Source organism: Spermophilus citellus (genome assembly GCF_964194105.1).
Source record: "Spermophilus citellus genome assembly, chromosome: 10".
Lineage (NCBI taxonomy): Eukaryota > Metazoa > Chordata > Mammalia > Rodentia > Sciuridae > Spermophilus > Spermophilus citellus.
Window position 1 is genome coordinate 51,778,734 of NC_138197.1, and position 18,098 is coordinate 51,796,831.

Here is an 18,098-nt window from a genome sequence, read left to right on the forward strand (position 1 = left end):
AAAAAACTAAAAAGATAACTATCACGTGGCCCAATAATCCCTCCTCTGGGCACAGACCCAAAGGAGATGAAATCTCTACTCATAAAGACATCTGTGCCCCACATTCACTGAAGTACTATTCACAATGGCCATCACATGGAGACAACATAAGTTGTCCACTGATGGATGAAAAGGCAAAGAAATCTGTGAGACATATATAAATACACATACAGAGAGACAGATGGTCCCCCATTTGTAATGGCTTGACTTATAATTTTTGACTTTTTGATGTGTTAAATCAATATGTATTCATTAGAAACCACACTCCAAAAAATGAATTTTGATCTTTTCCTAGGCTAGCAATCTGCAGCATGATACTCTCTTGCTATGCCAAAAAAATATCAGCTCTCAGTCAGCTACAAGGTCTCAAGAATCAAAAACCAATGATTAATAGTATACTGTATTGCTAAGGATATGATGTTTGGTAGGTTAGGAATGTTAAGCACATTTTCAATTATGATATTTTCAACTTACAATAGGTTTAACAGAATGTGATCCCATCATAAGTCAAGGAACATCTGAACAATGGAATATTATTCAGACTTTAAAAAAAAAACAGGGGGGAGACCTTGACATTTGTGACAACAGATATAAACGTAGGGGACATAATGCTAAGTAAAATAAGCCAGACACAACAAAACAAAATACCACATGATATCAGTAAAGTGCTCCTGGGTTCAATCCCTGGTACCTCCTCCCCCCACAAAAAATAAAAGGTAACTATATGAGATAATGGATATGTTAATTTGTTTCATTATAATAATAACTTCACCATGTATATGTATATTAAAACATCATGTGATACACCTTAAGTGTACACAATTTTTAAAAGGAGAGAGAGATAAGGAAAAAAGGAAGGAAGGAAGGAAGGCAGGCAGACAGGCAGAGGTGTGTTATGTGCTGGTCTATATCATGCAACTTGATAAGAAAATCCAGGTGTTATGCTAAGATACACCTGGTAATGAAGCACTATTCTCTAAGGCTCTAACATCTGGTGGTGCCACAGAAACCACACTGCTGACTGCAAACAGCTGAGACAAGAAGACCTGAACAAGGCCCACAGAATCCTGAACAGGCCCAGTAGAACACTGCATGCAACGAAGAGTGGCTTCTCAAGGTTAAAAGCACACTGACAGATGATACTGAAGACGGTAAGGATTTCAATGAAGAGGCTAAGGAACATGAGGAAGAAGGAGGAGGTTCAAGAAGAGGAAGTGGTCATTCCAAAAGAAGCAAAAGGAAGTTTGTTTTAAATTATATCCTCAGAAATATGAAACATGGGGAGAAATAGGCCAGGATGATAACAGTGGCAAATAAATACTATGAAAGAACATAAGATATTCTCTTACATTAGGTTCTGACTTTTTGGATTTCATAATGCTTTTGCTGCAAAAAAGAAAGAACTACCAAAACGGTGAGTGGCGTTAACACACGTGAGAGAAGACTGCCTCAGAATGTAAGAACACAGAAATGATGGACGAGATCAGTCGGTTGTAGAAATAACTAGAAGGATTTTTGTGTACATGTAGGTAATGAGATTTGGGAATGTCTTAATCTGTTTTCTATTGCTACAACTGAACACCACAGATTGGGTAGCTTATAAGAAGAACGGTTTATTTAGCTAATGATTCTGGAGGCTGGAGGTTCAGGAACACGGTGCTGGCTGTTGTTGACACCTTCTCGCTGTACCCTAACGTGGTACAAGGCACCACATGGCAAAACAGAGAAAGCTAGTCAGAGAGCTCACTTTTATCATAAAGCCATGTCTACAATAACCTACTAATCCCTGAATAAATTAACCCATTCATGAGGGAAGAACCCTCATGCCACAGTCACCTCCCAAAAGTCCCACCTCTCCACACCACTTGCATTGGGGACCAAGTTGCCAACACATGAAATGTAGGGACACTTTCCATTGTAGCAGCGCACAAGCGGCTTCCGTGGAATATTGGAATGGAACAACTAAGAGTTTATCAATTACACTGGACCATGTTTGAAGAAAGGCTTTATTAACAGAAGATCAGCATGTAACCTAAATAAATGGAGCATCTGTGAGCAAGAAATTCACAGGTTCTCTGACCACTGACGAGCATAGACGTAATAAACGGGTATGCCAATCTTCTTGGTAGAATGCCATTGGCATATAATTTCCTGACTGGGTTTCTGATACACCAATCTTCTCATTATAATTTAGCTTTTGATATAGATATTCTTTCAAGGGCAATGCACTAACTGACCCAACTATTTAGATCTACTTAACAGTTGAAAGTTGGTGTTGTGGTTTATCTATCAGTCACTTGTGAGTTCAGTTAGGAGAAGTCAATCCCCCTCCATTCATTCCCCTTTTGGAATGCTAATGAAATGAATTTTCTAGAGGAATAAGAAGATATCAGATCTAGGTTCCTAAAGATAACCTTCCTACCAACTCTCCCTGGTACTGTCTTCCTGTGGGGGTCCAAGCAAATCAGTCAGGAGCCTCTTTATTTTGACATTCTCACATTGCAACACTGAGAATCTTTTCCAAACACAGGTTTCATTAATTAGGGTTAATTAAAACAGGCCATTCTGAGTTACTCACACTATTTAAGACCTGTGGTTTTAATTACATAGAATATATGGAATGTACTATTCTTCCCTTAAATAATTCATGTAGATCTTTGAAAAATGGTTTTAATGAATAGAAAATTTTCCATTTCTAAATAATACAACAATTGTTTATGTGTGAATAAGAGCTTTTAACATGTTTAGTTGTTATTTTTTTTAAAAGACAAGTACTGTTGTCTTAAGCATTTTGTTTTTGATCTCTCATACATTGTTAATTTGTTACATGAACTTTCTCTGTAAAGAGTTTTACAGTAAACTTCAAGGCATCTCCTGGAATTTTTAACTAATGATATCCCAATAACAAGTTTCAAGTATATATTTTTTAATATATGAATCTGACTTCAATGTAGAACAAAGTCAATATTAGATCTTTATAGCATGAAGACAATCCTGCTCAGAACCATACACTTGTGGCTTTTGTTTATAAACCCACATTGATTTTTAAGTAAGAAAAAGAAAGACATGGAAACAGTAGTTCCCTGTGTGGAATTACTGAAGCTCAATGGTCTCTCCCTTGAATCACAAAAATGCATTAAGGTCCCACAGAGCTTAAACTGGCATTTTCACTGGGAAGGAGAGGCAGGGCCTCCCAGGTTACAGGAGATTCTGGCCCTTAAGAAAAGCCACTTAGGAAACTCAGGGCTCTCCTGGTTTCTCCTGCTGTCCTGGGGCCTGCCGGTGGCAGCAGAGCAGTTAGACCCCTGGAACACCTTCTGTGTTACTCACTGGTGACTCATCAAATTTTTAGCAGGAACCTCACATTGCAATTCTGTTGTTGGGAGCCAGAGACATTCTGTAAGAAACATGTCTGCTTTTCTGAGCTGTGTGAGGCCGTGGCATAATGACGCATAGGCTTCTCTGTTTGCATTCCCAGCCTCTTGGGCTTGCTGCTGACTTTATGTAACCACACACAACACGCCTCTTAAAGCTGCACATGTTCCTCCTCTTGCAGGGCTTCCTGAACAAATCCTCACTCTCTCTTTTTTTCTTTTTTCTTTTTTTTCCCCCTTAGCATTTAACCAGTGATGAACACAGAATAAAAAACTAAAGAAATTGGGGGAATCTTACTTTCAGAAACCAGTGCTCAAGGAATTTTGAGAGTCTTTCAGAATCTGGCATCATCACATCCCAAAATTCTACAGAATGTACAATTTCATTTTCAGCAAAGTTTCCTGATTCCAATAATATTTCTGTTTGTATACATAAATGCACGTAGATAGACCAGTGGTTCTCAATGGGAGAGATTTTGTCTCTGGGGGGTCATCTGAAAATTTCTAGACATATTTTTAATTGTCATAACTAGGGACTAGGGGTGGGAGGCTGTTGGCACCTACCTAGTAAATAGAGGTCATAGATGCTGCTAAACAGCCTGAGATGCAAAGGACACCCCACACGCAACAGAGAATTGCCTGGCCCAATATGTAGATATTGCTAGGGTTGAGAAACCCCACCATTAACCAAAGATACTCCTCCAAAAATTAGATCACATTCCACATAAATATGGTTGTGTTAATATAGGTGGTGCTGCAGTACATTTAAAAAAAAAAAGAAGAAGAAAAAGATTTTTTTAAAAAAGCCCTTTCCCAGAATCATTTGAAAAGATACAACCTTTCAAGAAGAAATAATGACTGTCAGGTTCCAAGCCTGGCTTGATGCGGTTCCAATGTTTACAGGGTCCCTGTGGATGCTGTACATTTGTAAGATTGGAAATAATAGACTCCTTTGTAAAATAAATACAGCAATTTGGGTCTTAATGGGAGCTCTGACACACATCGCCTCATTTCTGCGGCACCATGCATTAACCTCTGAAACTTCAAAAATGGAAGGCAACGTTTTGATAAAGGTTTCTAAATTACAGGAAAAATATTAACTGGGCATTAAATAGACAACCTAGGGAAAATTAGGAAAGAAAAAATTAGCATAGTCATAGTGAACTCAGCATTACTGGAACCCAGATCTAAGGTGAAATGGCCTTCTGTTTTGGGAAATTGATTTCTTATTTCACAGGCAGGAGATAAAGTCTGAAGCCTCCTCTGTTTTCTTCTTTAGACAGAAACATAATTATTGCTCTGTGGTAAATGATCTATAAAATGAGAAGCCATATTGTTGTCGTTATAGTTCCATACTCTCCGTTTTGTTTACTCTCAAGCTAGGGTTTCTGGAGAGGAAAAAAATTAAATCAAGTGTCTCCAGTTGGATGTCTCTCTGAGATGACAGATGAGATCCAGTCATAAACATCTCCAGCAAATGCAGCCCCACCTGTCTTGTGTACAATTCAGGAAATGCCGCTGACAACTGTTTAAACAGAAGAGCATTCTTCTCACCTTCAGAGGCAAATGAAGAAATGATGTTTTGAAATAAAAAGGAAAAAAAATACGTATCAAGACAGGGTAAAAGCTGGATTAGCACAAATAGTGAACTTCGCCACAGATTCATGAGTTATTTATATTTTCTGTGCTCTACATACCTTTTTATCCCATATTCTCCCACTCCACTCTGCCCAGCCATCAGTAGTACCACCAACAGTATGAAGCAGAAAGGAAATGAGCACAGAGATGTAATCCAATCGCTCAATGTGAAACTTTGATATCATGCCCTTGTAATAGTGACAACCTTTATTGCTAGCCTACTAACATCTTTTATTCGGTTTCCCTTTGTTTGATCCCATTTTATCGGATGGCACCCAGATGAGGTATATAAGGAAAACATCTTCATCCCATTAGATAAGGAAACTGAGTCTCAAGAAAGCTCTCTGACTTTTCCAATGGCACACACGTGGTTACTAGATGTAGGGCCCTCTTGGTCCTAAACCATGCTAAAGAAGCCTCACAGAATGTTATAAAAATAATCCTTGAAAGAAAGAAAAGCAGCCCCTGACATCCAACAGGTATACTCCAGCTAGGCTAGGCTGTCCTCTTGCTAACATGAACAATGACATACAACATCGACATCAGACAAGGACACTTTGACCATGATGGGTCAAGACAAAAATAGGACCCTCCTTAATGGTGTCTGAAAACAGACAAAATATGAATATCATCCAAGCCACAAAAATGACTAAATACTTCCCTAGCTAACATAAATTGATGAAGCATCTTTAGCCTTCCCTCCTTTCAGGTAAAATTTATTAAGATTCTCCTCTTCCTAACAGCATCCCTATCCATGACAAAGCTCCACTTCCTCAAATTCTCCTCAAAAGTACCTTACACAAGTCCAAATCATAGAATGAGTTATTCTAACACGCTCTTCCTGAGATGCCCAGCAGTTCCCCATGTTGTGCCTGCATCTCCCTGTGAAGAGTAATAAACTGAACTTGTTCAACGGCAGGTGTGTTTCTGGTGGCCTCTGCTGCAGTGACAAACTCAAAGGAAGAACCAAAGAAGCCATGATCCATCCTCCGCTTTTTAAACTGGTTACTGAGAGCATATTCTTAAATCATAGGAAAAACAGAATCCAACAATCTTGGGCAGCCACTGGAAACCTGAGAGGAGAAGAGCCCACCCAGGGTGATAAAACTGAAATAGAAATAGATATAATTGATGGAACAAGCCTACATCTGTATTGAGGGCTATTTTGACACAAATTACAGTTTCACTGGGCCAATGGCACGAGACTTCAGCTTCCTTTCTATTGTAATACCAACAGTCAAATAGAAAGAGGAGTCAGTCAAGCAGGACTCAATCAGGTTAGAAGTTCTGACTTGATTCCCTTGTCCCCTCCCCAAAATAAACTGTGCACTGATGCAAACACAAGTAGTCATGTTAGCTGAACACTCAACTCTCTATCAAAGGGTAAAATTTATGGGTTTTCGGTGGTGGCAGTGTTACTGGGGTTTTTTTTATTTTTATTTTTTAATCATAAAATAATTGTACATATTTATGGGGTACAATATGATGTTTCATTTCATGTATACATTGTGTGATGACTAAATTAAGATAATGAGAATATCTATCTACTACCTTAAACAGTTATTATTTTTTTGTAGTGAGAACATTCAAAATACTTTCTTCTAGCTATTTTGTAATAAACAGTACATCCTTGTTAATCATATTCACACTACTGTGCAACAGTACCCTAGAACTTCTCGCTCCTAATTGTAACTCTATACCCATCGACTTACTTTTCCCATTCTCTCCTCCCCCCTACTCTCCACACCCTCTGAAAACCACCATTCTATTCTTTTTTTCAGAATTTGTTTATTTTTTTTCAAAATATGTTTTAGTTGCCAATGGATTTTTAACTTTGTTTATTCATATGTGATGCTGAGGATCGAACCCAGGGCCTCACACATGCTACGCAAGTGCTCTACCACTGAACCACAACCCCACACCCAAGAGTTTGTTTATTGTTGTAACATTTTTGAACTTCAAATACTGTGCCAAAATATGAGCCATTCATCTTAAGATGTCTTTACCATAACTGAAGAGTACCATATTGATGTTTACAATTAATTTCAGACAACCGAAAACTTATTAGTGATATTTTTGTCTAATAATCAAATACTTCATCATTGGCTGAATGTAATTATTAAATTAAAAGAGCAGTTTCACCTCCCTTTCTTAGCCTCAAACCAAATCAAAAGTCATTTTCCACCTGGAAATAACATTTATTTTAACCAGTTTTAAACAAAACCCAGCATGCTCTAAAACATGGGAAAACAAGGTTTCTCAGAGTGAATATGATACTTGAAAAGATAAAGCTCCCTGGATGAATCTGTTTTCACCAACTTGCAAAAAGAGAAAGTGCTTAATGTTTTTTCTAACCATTTCTTCACTCAAAGGCCTTGCTTCACCTTCAAAGCCACTAGTGAAGAGCTGTGTGCAGGCCCACAGCCAAGTGGGCTGTTCAGGGCAGAAGCACGTTTCAGTCACTTAGTCACCTTTCCTCCTCATTGGTTTCCCTATGATTTTTAGCAGCTTTTGTTTTAGGACATCAAACTAGTAGGCTTCTTTTTCCAAATGAAAACTCTATGTAGATGTGCTTGAACACAGTAAAACATTACTGATTACGGCACTAAGTGTGCATGCTCCAAGTCCACACATGTACCTCACACAGCCTGATGGAGAGCAGACATTAACTTCCACAGCAGTACAAGCTTCAACACATGATATCAGAGCAAACACTAGAGTTTGATTGAAGTGGGAAGAGGGAAAGGGGCCATATCACCAATGGAGCAACTGACAAGAATGACTTAGAAGAGACCAATCTCCCTACAGCTGTCCTTGTGACGTTGCTTGTCACTAAGCCAGCATGAAGTTGATGTTTCAACTTGCCATCCTAAGAGATCGTGTGCAAACACACTCAAGGGCATCTCTCTTTCACAGAAAGAACAAATGTCATTTGTACCAAATGGCAATGGATGCTCAGGACAAACTTAATATTTTCCTAACATTACAGCAATAGTAATCACCTATTCAGCAAAAGGGACTCCTTTAAACAAGAAAAAAGACTCACGGTCATTAGCCTACATACCCACTGGATCAATCTGCAGCAACAAAGTCTAGGGCTAGTGGACATTGAGACAGAAGAACCAGCCACCCTCAACACAGGCTGGGAGATCCAGATACTAGGCTGGATCCTCTCAGAAGGCCTGTATCCAAGGAGAAGAGCTTGTCGAGAAAAACAAACTAGTCAAAAATTGTGTGAAGGACAACCTAAAAAGAGGATGCATATTAAGATTTCCTGTACCACACATATGCAAAGAAGTCCTACTAAGTGCAGATTAAGCACATAAATCTCTCATTCTTCCTCTAAATCAAAGGCAGTTGAAAGGACACACTGGTGGCATCTATGGAAATAAGAAAACTGCATGGATATTTTACTAAAATCTTAATTCACTAACTGGGCAGAACTTCATATAAACATAACCTAGTTCTCCTATTTACTATATATAAATAAATTATTAGACAATTAGTCCTTAGAACTATTTAAGGGGGAGATTTTGCACTGGAGAAAGCCTGTGTCATCTTTTCTCTAGGAATATGTGCCTCCAGACACCATTCTATTCTTAACTCCTAGGAGATCAACATTTTCAGATTCTCCATGTGAGTGAGGATCATGCAGTATGTGTTTTTCTGTGCCTCTTTTATGTCACTTAACATCTTCCAGGTACATCCATGTTGTGGCAAATGGCAGGATTCATCTTTTCGGTGCTGAATAGTATTCTCTTATACATGTACCATATCTTCTTTATCTATTTATCTGTCAATGGAGGTTTAGATTTATTCTATATCCTGGCTATTGTAAACAGTGCAACAATAAACATGGAAGTATAGATGTCTTTTCAACACTCTGATTTTGTTTCCTTTTGATATATACCTAGCAGTAGAACTTCTGGATCATATTACAGTTCTGTATTTAAATTTTGAGGGACTTGCATGCTGCTTTTCATAATGGCTATGCATTTCAACCTCCAATGTATAAGAGTTCCCCAAATCCTCACCATTTGCTATTTTTTGTCTTTTTCATAATAGTCATTCTAACTGAAGGGAGGTGATATCTCATTGTAGTTATGATTTGCATTTCCCTGGTGGTTATGAAACTGCTAGGAAAAAACGGACAGAAAATATTATATGACTTTAGTCTGGGCAAGGCTTTTTTAGATGAATCCTCAGAAAGACAGGCAACAAAAGCAAAAGTTTCACAACTTTGACAAACAGTGTTACTAAAACATCTCTGCACATCAAAGGAAATGATTGACAGAGTGAAGAAACAACCTACAGAACAGGAGAAAGTATCTGCAAAATATACATCCAAAATTTATAAGGAAATCTTCTCAATGGCAAAAGAACAAATAATCCAACTGAAGAATGGGACAGACACTTGTCAAAAGAAGACACACAAATGACCAACAGCTAAATGGGGGAAAAGTGTAATTTCTTTTCACTTTTGTTCTTGTTTTCCTTTTTTGTTCTTCAAATTGCTGAGTCTCCCTCAGTGACTTAATTGGACTTCTCATAATCTAAGCTATCTCATCTTTTATCTTTTTTCTTTCATCCATAGCTCTACTCAAAGAATCTCAAGAGAGAGATTCTCGGAGATTCTAGTCTTCAAATTTGACACTAAATCTTCCATTTGTTCATATGAAAATACAGGATTTATTAGGGAAGAAAAAATTTTACTCACCACATTTTTTCCTTCATTTTGGGCATCTCGATAATCAGGATTAAGCTAAAAAAGAAAGAAAGCAAACTAGTTTTGAATTGCCATTAAGAGCATATTAATAAGACCAGTAATCTTTAATTCAGTTCACTAGTGCACCCTTAGCTTAGTTTGATATCTTAAAAGGTGAGAAAAAAATTTAGTAAACATAACCACTTAAAACATTAGCACCAAGTGCTAGTTATAGGAAGTAAAAGATAAAATGCCAGACTTAGGGCCTTGGTTCATATCCGCACTGTTGACATCTTTGTACAAGTCAGAGAAGACAATCTCACCTCTTCTGGGAAAGCATTCAAGAGACTTCACCATTTGACCTACCACAAAAACTGACATTAACCAATCACTCAGACATCAATATTTAAAAATACACCAAAGGAAAGTTTCAACCATGATTCAAGATCGTGCTTTGCATGGTATGCACACAGGGAAAAGAAAACTGCAAAAGGGAAGCGCAGGTCAGTTATGTCAGTGAATACACAAGAACTATTGGAACCCAGACAAAAACTCATCTTTGGGCTCAGAGAGCAGAAATTAGAGGTCATCCCAATGACCTCTACATGAGCCCTGAAAAAACTGAATAGTGGCACGTACATCACCCAGCTGGTCAGATTCCCTCTTCATTCCCATTCATGAAAAGTATATCTTAGTTGTCCAGAATTAACCAGTGGATAATTTGTTCAACAACAGATTTATAAGATCTTTTTCTTGAAATATCAAGCCCTAATGAATTTAAATATTTTAATGTGAATCTACCAGTGTGTGCAATGCACAAGCTCAAGTAGTTCAAGTTATTCCAAATGTAAAGTCAGATGTCTTTCTTAAAATGACACGTGGCTAGAAGCCCTAATTGCCATTCCCAAATTATCTTTACATTCAATGAAAGTGCTGGAGAAAAAAAAAACATAAAAGAAAAATAAGACAAAAGAAAAAACTCTCGATCTCAGTGAGAACAAAGGCTGAAGAACCACCTAAATTCCAAATCTTCAGTAAGTTGGAGCTAATTATAAAGCAGATAGTTCTGGAGGGAGAGGCAGGTAACTCCCAGCTTCCTGCACCCCTCAACCTGACTTCAAGCTAGCAGCCCTACAAGAAGAAAGAAGAGGCCTGCTGTGCCTCCCACCATTTGTCCTGACTCAGACCCCAGAGAACTTACCAAGTAAAAACCTAAATGGAAAGGCTTCTTGATCAGTGAGAAGCTGCTATTAGATAAAAACAGAAAATCATTTCCCCAGCCGGGCCCCCCCCATGGACCTGTATCTCCTCTCACAACCAGGGAGATACACAATTCTCAGAAAGTAACTGGGCAGAAAGTGCAGGGAGCAGATGCAGGCAGATGAATTTCTGAGAAGCACTGTAGTGCAAAGAAGAGAAACAAAAGAACCACCAATGCTGTGTGCTGGAATCACACTGCATCGTAATGTAGAAATAGTGAAGAGGTAGGAGGCAGAAGCAACTGCAGTGGAGCTCAGACACGGAGAGTCAACATCTGCTAAAACTGGGAACCACACTGGAAATGCACCCATCAGTCTACCCTACAGCTAGCTGAAGGCTTAGAAAAAGAATTGAGCCAGGCACAGTGGTACATGCCGGTAATCCCAGCAGTTTGGGAGGCTGAGATCGGAGTATCACAGGTTCAAAGCCAGCCTCAGTAACTTAGCCAGACCCTGTCTCAAAAATAAAATATTAAATATTTAGGGATATGGCTCAGTGGTTAAGCACCTCTGGGTTCAATTCTTTGTGAAAGAAAAAAAAAGAGGTGGGGGAGAGAGGGAGGGAAAGAGGAAGATAAAAGAAAAAGAAAAAGGATCAAATTGTCTGACCACAGAATTTAGAAATGGAACAAAAGGACAATCCACTCAACTCATATGGTTATGTACAGAACTCACTCTTATGAGGATAATACAGAAAGAAGGAAGGAAAGAAGGAATAAACAAAAGGTAACTGATGAGGGCTGGGGTTGTGGCTCAGTGGTAGAGTGTTCAGTTAGCATGCATGGGGCACTGGGTTCGATCCTCAGCACCACATAAACATAAAGATATTATGTCCACCTAAAACTAAAAAACAAATTTTTTTAAAGGTAACTGATAAGAAAGTACATTGGAACAGAGGGAATTCTTTCTCAGGTTCCTTCTCAATATTTCTTATGGTATGATGCAAAATAAATTTTCAGGAAAAGGTTTCATATATTCAAGAAAGTACAAGTAAATGTGACTTTATGTAAAGGCAAAAAAATGCACGAACAGCTAAAAGGATAAGATAACAATATAATATTGTAAATAGCAATAATACAAAGTATTTCAATGTAAGATAATGAGAATTTCAGTAAAAACGAATACAAATACAAACTCAAAGTCTATTCTAGCAGCAATAAAAAGCACTGTTGGTGCCACACAGAATGAGTGATGAAGAGGGTAAGTTGGATAGCTATCCTTTCATACAAAATAAAAATTTTAAAAAAACAAAGGACCAGAGAAGGGACTATTAACTATTGGGCAGCCAGTGTACTCAGAAGGAGGACAGAATAAGTAGAACACAAACAATAATCAAAGATAACTGAAAGTCTAACTTTGCTCACTTGAAAAAAGGACTGTGTATGCAAAGTTCACCTTATTTCAGGAGAAAAATCAACAAAATAGGTCAACACATTCATTCAAAAATTATGAGGTGGGGAAAAAGAGGGAAAACAGCAAGAGGAACATAAACAAAGCAAGAAATCAGGCCTAGGTAAAATACGCATCATGCACAGGAGGGATAAACCAAACGTGGCTGAGTCAGAGATGGAGTTGCTCAGCAGGAACCAGATGAGCTACCACCCCACACAGATGACTCTGGAAAACATCAAGTGGAAGAAGAAAGACACAAAAAGAATGTTCTGTGTGATTTCACTTATGTGAAATATGAAAGTAAACAAAACCAAACTGTGGTGAAACAAATCAGAAAGCGGAGGTGTAAGGAAGAGGAAGGACAGAAAACTGACCCAGTCCCAGAGCCCCATGACAGCATCTCTTCCATGCTCAGAACTGATACAAAGGAGGGAAGACATGAGCTGCCTCCCAGGGCTGGGCCAGCAACTGGGGGCTTGGAGCCGACCTCCACTTCCTATGAGACTCAGACTCCACCTTGGACTCCCTGAATTCCTTTGAATTATGAATCATGGAATTTGTTCCCAAACAGGATTAATCTTGCATTTAGGACGCAAGAAGGAAAATTCGAGGACCAGAGAGTTAGTTATCTGGCCCTCTAATCTACTGATTAGGAAACCCAAGAAAATACATTTTTACTTGATAGTAAAGAAAATTCCAGTATAGTGCCCAGAAGGGATTTATTCACCTATTTTAATCAAGTATCACCAATTTTTTAATTTTTTTTAGTTGTAATGGACACAGTACCTTTATTTTGTTCATTTATTTTTTTATGTGGTGCTAAGGATCGAACCCAGAGCCTCACATGCAAAAGGCAAGTGCTCTGCCAGAGCTTCAACTCCAGCCCCAGGGACCACCATAGTTTTTTTTAAATTTTGTTTTCAAATTAAAATCCTAACTTTTGTTTCAAACTTAAAAAAAAAATCCATACTAAAATTTTCACTAAATTACAACCAAAAATATGCAACATTTTTAACCAAAGATATAACCTAGGGTCAAATTTACATTTAATAAGCATTAGAATAGTTGGTTCCAAACACCATAAATAAACTCATGCTGGAAACCATGACACATCTATATCTGTAACTAAAATGTGCACAGAAAAAGGAATTAACATTCCTAAGTCAAACACAAAATAATTTATGCCCTTTGAAGTACAGGTCATAGTCTATACCACAGTCAATGTTACATTCTATAATTCAGTCTTGACATATTCTATTCACTCAGGATCACCCAGTTCAATCCTTGCTGGGATGAACAGGGAGCTAGTCCCAGGCTGCTCTAAAAGGAAATGCCATGTGTGCCGGGAAAGGTCACCTAGTCCCCATGGAACTTGGCATTCTCATCTGAAAAATGAGGAAAAAAAAATCTCTAACTGAACCCCAGGTGGATGTCAATGAATTTTACACATTCATGTACTTGGCGGCAATGCCAAGATGTGCCAGTCAGGTTCTGTCTCATCTGTGTCTCTCGACCTACAATGTCCTATTATAAATAAATCACATTAAGTGATTGTTGTAGCCAATTAGTAAATTCAGTAAAGTGTGAACAGTAATAATAATAACAAAGAGGAAGAGAAGGGAAAGGAGGGGGAAACGCCAGCCAACTAAAACTGTGGCTATATAAATCCACCCAAATTAACTATTAAAGATCAAATACCATGCTGCTTTCCTTCTCTAAATATAGTAACAGCAGTAATTATTAAAGTAATTGGATTAAGAATAGCAAAAAAAATATTTTTAAAGAAGGAAGAAAAAGATATGCTCAATGAAGTTTCCTGCATCTTTTAGGATTTTAAAGGAAATATTTCCTTATGTTCAAAAAATAAACTATAAATCCAGCATTGGAGAGAGAAAAAAACTAATATGCTCTTCAATCTTTTATTCAATAAATATTAATAGAGCATCTATAATGGACAAAGCATTGTGGCATATGGTATTTTAGCAAAGACAAAGAGAATATGGTCCCTGACCACAAGACCTTATGATCTAGAAGGGAAAATAAGACATAAATACAGTCAGCTATAATACAAAATAGAATGTGACCAGAGATATAAGACAGGAATGAATAATTTATAAATAATATAGGTCAGAGGAAGGAGGGATCTGTGGTGGGCAAATTTATTCAAGAATTATTCATGGAGAGTAGCATTTGAGATAAGCCTTGAAGGATGGGTAGAATTTTAAGAGGCAGAGAAGGAAAGAGGGACTGAGAAGACAGGCAGCGCTGGGGGAGCAAATGTCACACAAGTGAGAAAAATGAGCCTTGTTTAGAGAAGACCCTGAAAGGTCATTTATGAAATCCTTTTTATATGCTGTTAAAAGTTCATTCATTTAACCTCACAACTATGCTATAAGAAGGGATTCTTAACTCTTCTGTACAGATGAGGCACCCAGGGTTCTTCCGCAATGTCACACCACTGTCAAGTGGCAGGGTGAGGAGGCACAGGTCTGATGGTGCCAGATATACATCATTCAGTCACTTAGTGTCTTGCTTCCCTCCTGCCTCCATAATAAAGAGCGGTATGATCCAAGACCAGAGGGAAGATCCACCCAGACCAATGGGGACTTCAAACCACAGGCCACACATACATAAAATCAGTAGTATCTGAATGTGAGAAGAAAATGCTTGTTGTGACTCTCAAGTTTTTAACTCTGCACTAAGAATAATTATCATTTTGTGGGGAAAGAACTCAACCTTTGAAATATTGATTAAGTTTATATAGCTACAGATAACCAAGATCAAATTTATGGCCCACAGCAGCCAAGGAAGAGAATAACAAAGAATTTAAAGACTACTAATATTTTAAAAGAGTGGTTTTTTTAAATGGTTAAAGAAGAATAGAAAGAAGTTAGATAGAGTGCAAAGTAGCATAGAGAAAGTAACATCACAGGCCTGGGGTTGTGGCTCAGTGAGAAGCACTTGCCTGGCACATGAGAGGCACTGGGTTAGAGCCTTAGCACCACATAAAAATGAGGAAAGAAAGATATTGTAGAGGAGGAGGAAAAAGGGGAGGAAGAGGGAGAGGAGGGGGAGGAGAAGGAAGAGGAGGGGGAGGGGAGAAGGAGGAGGAGGAGGGAGTTTGTTTTTCTTATTTGTGCTTAGATTTCAGGTTGTAATTCTTTAAACTTACTGTGAGATGGCACCTATAAATATAATAATTTAAACATTACACAAGACCAGGTGTCTCAGATGTATGATGGAAGCAATTACAAGAAAGATCTCAATGTCCCAGTGACTGAATTAATGGAATTCTCCTCTGGATTGCAAACTATTCAAGGCCAAAAACCATGGGTTAATCACCTTTCTTTTCCTTCACAATCTATAAACATTAATGTCATAAAATCGTTGTGTGTATATTTTCAAGTAAAACAGTGACTAGAACTTCAGGGCCAAATCTGATTGATAAAAGTCCAGAAAAGAGATGAAGGAAAAAATAACTTTAAATGGGTGTTTATGTACGCCAGCTACAATTTATATTTTAATGTGGAATATTCTGTGTGTTTAGGGTCTAGTATGTGTCTGTATTTTATCTGTATACACACACATACATACAAATTGGGCCTTTCTCATATCCTATAGTTGACAGATATAATAAAGAACTAAATATATGGATATTTAAGGCTACAGCCCTAACATTCATAAACCTACACTAATAAACAAGTTCTTGAGTACTGTTTTTAATTAATTAAATCCAGACTATTGAATAGTCAGGAAGTAAGTGTTTACTGCCATCTGGTGGAAGTTTTGCCTATCTACAAACAAATAAACTAAAAGAGCAATATGAGATCTCAAATAAAATTATTTTGCATTACTTCATCTATCTTGTTTTTAAAAAGATTATCAAAGGCTTCTACTTTAATAATCTTCAAAGTAAGAGAACGTAAAAAGCAGATCAGAAACTGTGATGCTTGATTTGTAATTCTTCCTATGACTCTGGAAGAACTATTTACCAAGGCTCCCATATTATACCATTGCATATGTATGATAAAATTATTTTCTCCCCCCAAGAAAAAGTTGTGAACTTGACTGCACCACCAAGGTAACAATGCCAAAAGCTGTGTTGTGTATGAAACACTCAAAAATATGTAAGAGTTTGTCTACCTCCTTTTGCCATCTAACTAGCGACATGCCTTCCTCTTAGAACTGACATTACAGGGTTAGAGTCTACAAACGTGGCGCTCTATTCCCTCATGAAGCCAAAATATCTTTACTATATCTTCATAACCAAGTGCTTTGTTTCACATTTTATCCAGGGAGTTTTAGCACTATATAGTTCTCAAAAACTGGTTTTCATTCTCTAAAACTATACCATTGGAGATCTTTACAATGAACAAGAGTCCATTTCTAAACCTTGATTCACTTTATTTAGTATACTGCAAAATAAAACCTAAATAATGTCATATCTTACATTACTGTCCTAATTCCTAGATGTTTTTCTTAATTCACCAAAAACAGCTTGTAATTTACATGTTGGGGTTGCTACAGAATCTCTAGCATATGAAATGGCCTAATTTCTTTTAGATTATGCCCCCTTCATTTCTACAAACAATAGCCTTATTACAACTTTTCTGAATAACTTATCACCCAGTTAATAGGTGGTTAAATCAGAGTATTATGTGTAAGCACAATGTTTATAAGTTAATGGAATTCTTTTTCTTATTTGTGCTTAGACTTCAGGTTGTAATTCTTTAAACTTACTGTGAGATGGCACCTATAGATATAATAATTTAAACATTACACAAGACCAGGTGTCTCAGATGTATGATGGAAGCAATTATAAGAAAGATCTCAATGTCACAGTGACTGAGTTAATAGAATTCTCCTCTAGATTGCAAACTATTCAAGGCCAAAAATCATGGATTAATCACCTATTTTTTTCCTTCACAATCTCAAAATACTACTTTCACCTAGGGGACATTCAGCAAATAATTGTGTAATTGCAGAATAGTGTTAATCAAGATTTCTCAACCTAAACATTACTGGCATTTTGGACAAGATAATTCTTTGTTGTGGAGGGCTGTCTAATACATTATTGGATGTCTAGCTATCTCTCTGTTCTCTAGCAATAAATATAAGTCCCCCTCTCCAATTATGAAATAAAAATGCCTACAGATATTGCCAAAAATCACCCTGAAATTGAGAACCACTGATACAGATGAAACTGTACAAGATTAGTATTCATCCCTAATATTGTCACTATATGTATATATATATATATATATTTTATACATAAGTTACATATGCACATATATAATACATATGTATGTGTGTACATATATGTGTGTATGTGTGTGTGTATATATATTTATATATATATATATATATATATATATATTTTTTTTTTTTTTTTACTTTGAGCAAAATGAATCATCTCACTGAGCCTGGATTTCCTTTTCTATAAATTGAAATAACTCGGGCTGGGGATGTGGCTCAAGCGGTAGCAGCTCACCTGGCATGCGTGCGGCCCAGGTTCGATCCTCAGCACCACATACCAACAAAGATGTTGTGTCCACCAAAAACTAAAAAATAAATATTAAAAAATTCTCTCTCTCTCTCACTCTCTCTCTCTCTCTCTTTAAAAAAAAGAAATAACTGGATTTACAATAAGCATAGTCCTTATGCTTCATCTATTCAATCATCTAGTATTTA

The 18,098-nt window shown here is 37.3% G+C and overlaps 1 protein-coding gene across 4 annotated transcripts in view; it reads right to left on the reverse strand.

Moving 5' to 3' along the window:
- ITPR2 (inositol 1,4,5-trisphosphate receptor type 2) overlaps positions 1-18,098 on the reverse strand; it is a 502,163-nt gene that overhangs the window by 362,223 nt on the left and 121,842 nt on the right. For all 4 annotated transcript variants that reach the window (XM_081311949.1, XM_081311950.1, XM_081311951.1 and 1 more), the window contains one exon: positions 9,769-9,813. In XM_081311949.1, the coding sequence (XP_081168075.1) occupies positions 9,769-9,813 (45 nt within the window). The remainder of the gene's footprint in view (positions 1-9,768; positions 9,814-18,098) is intronic.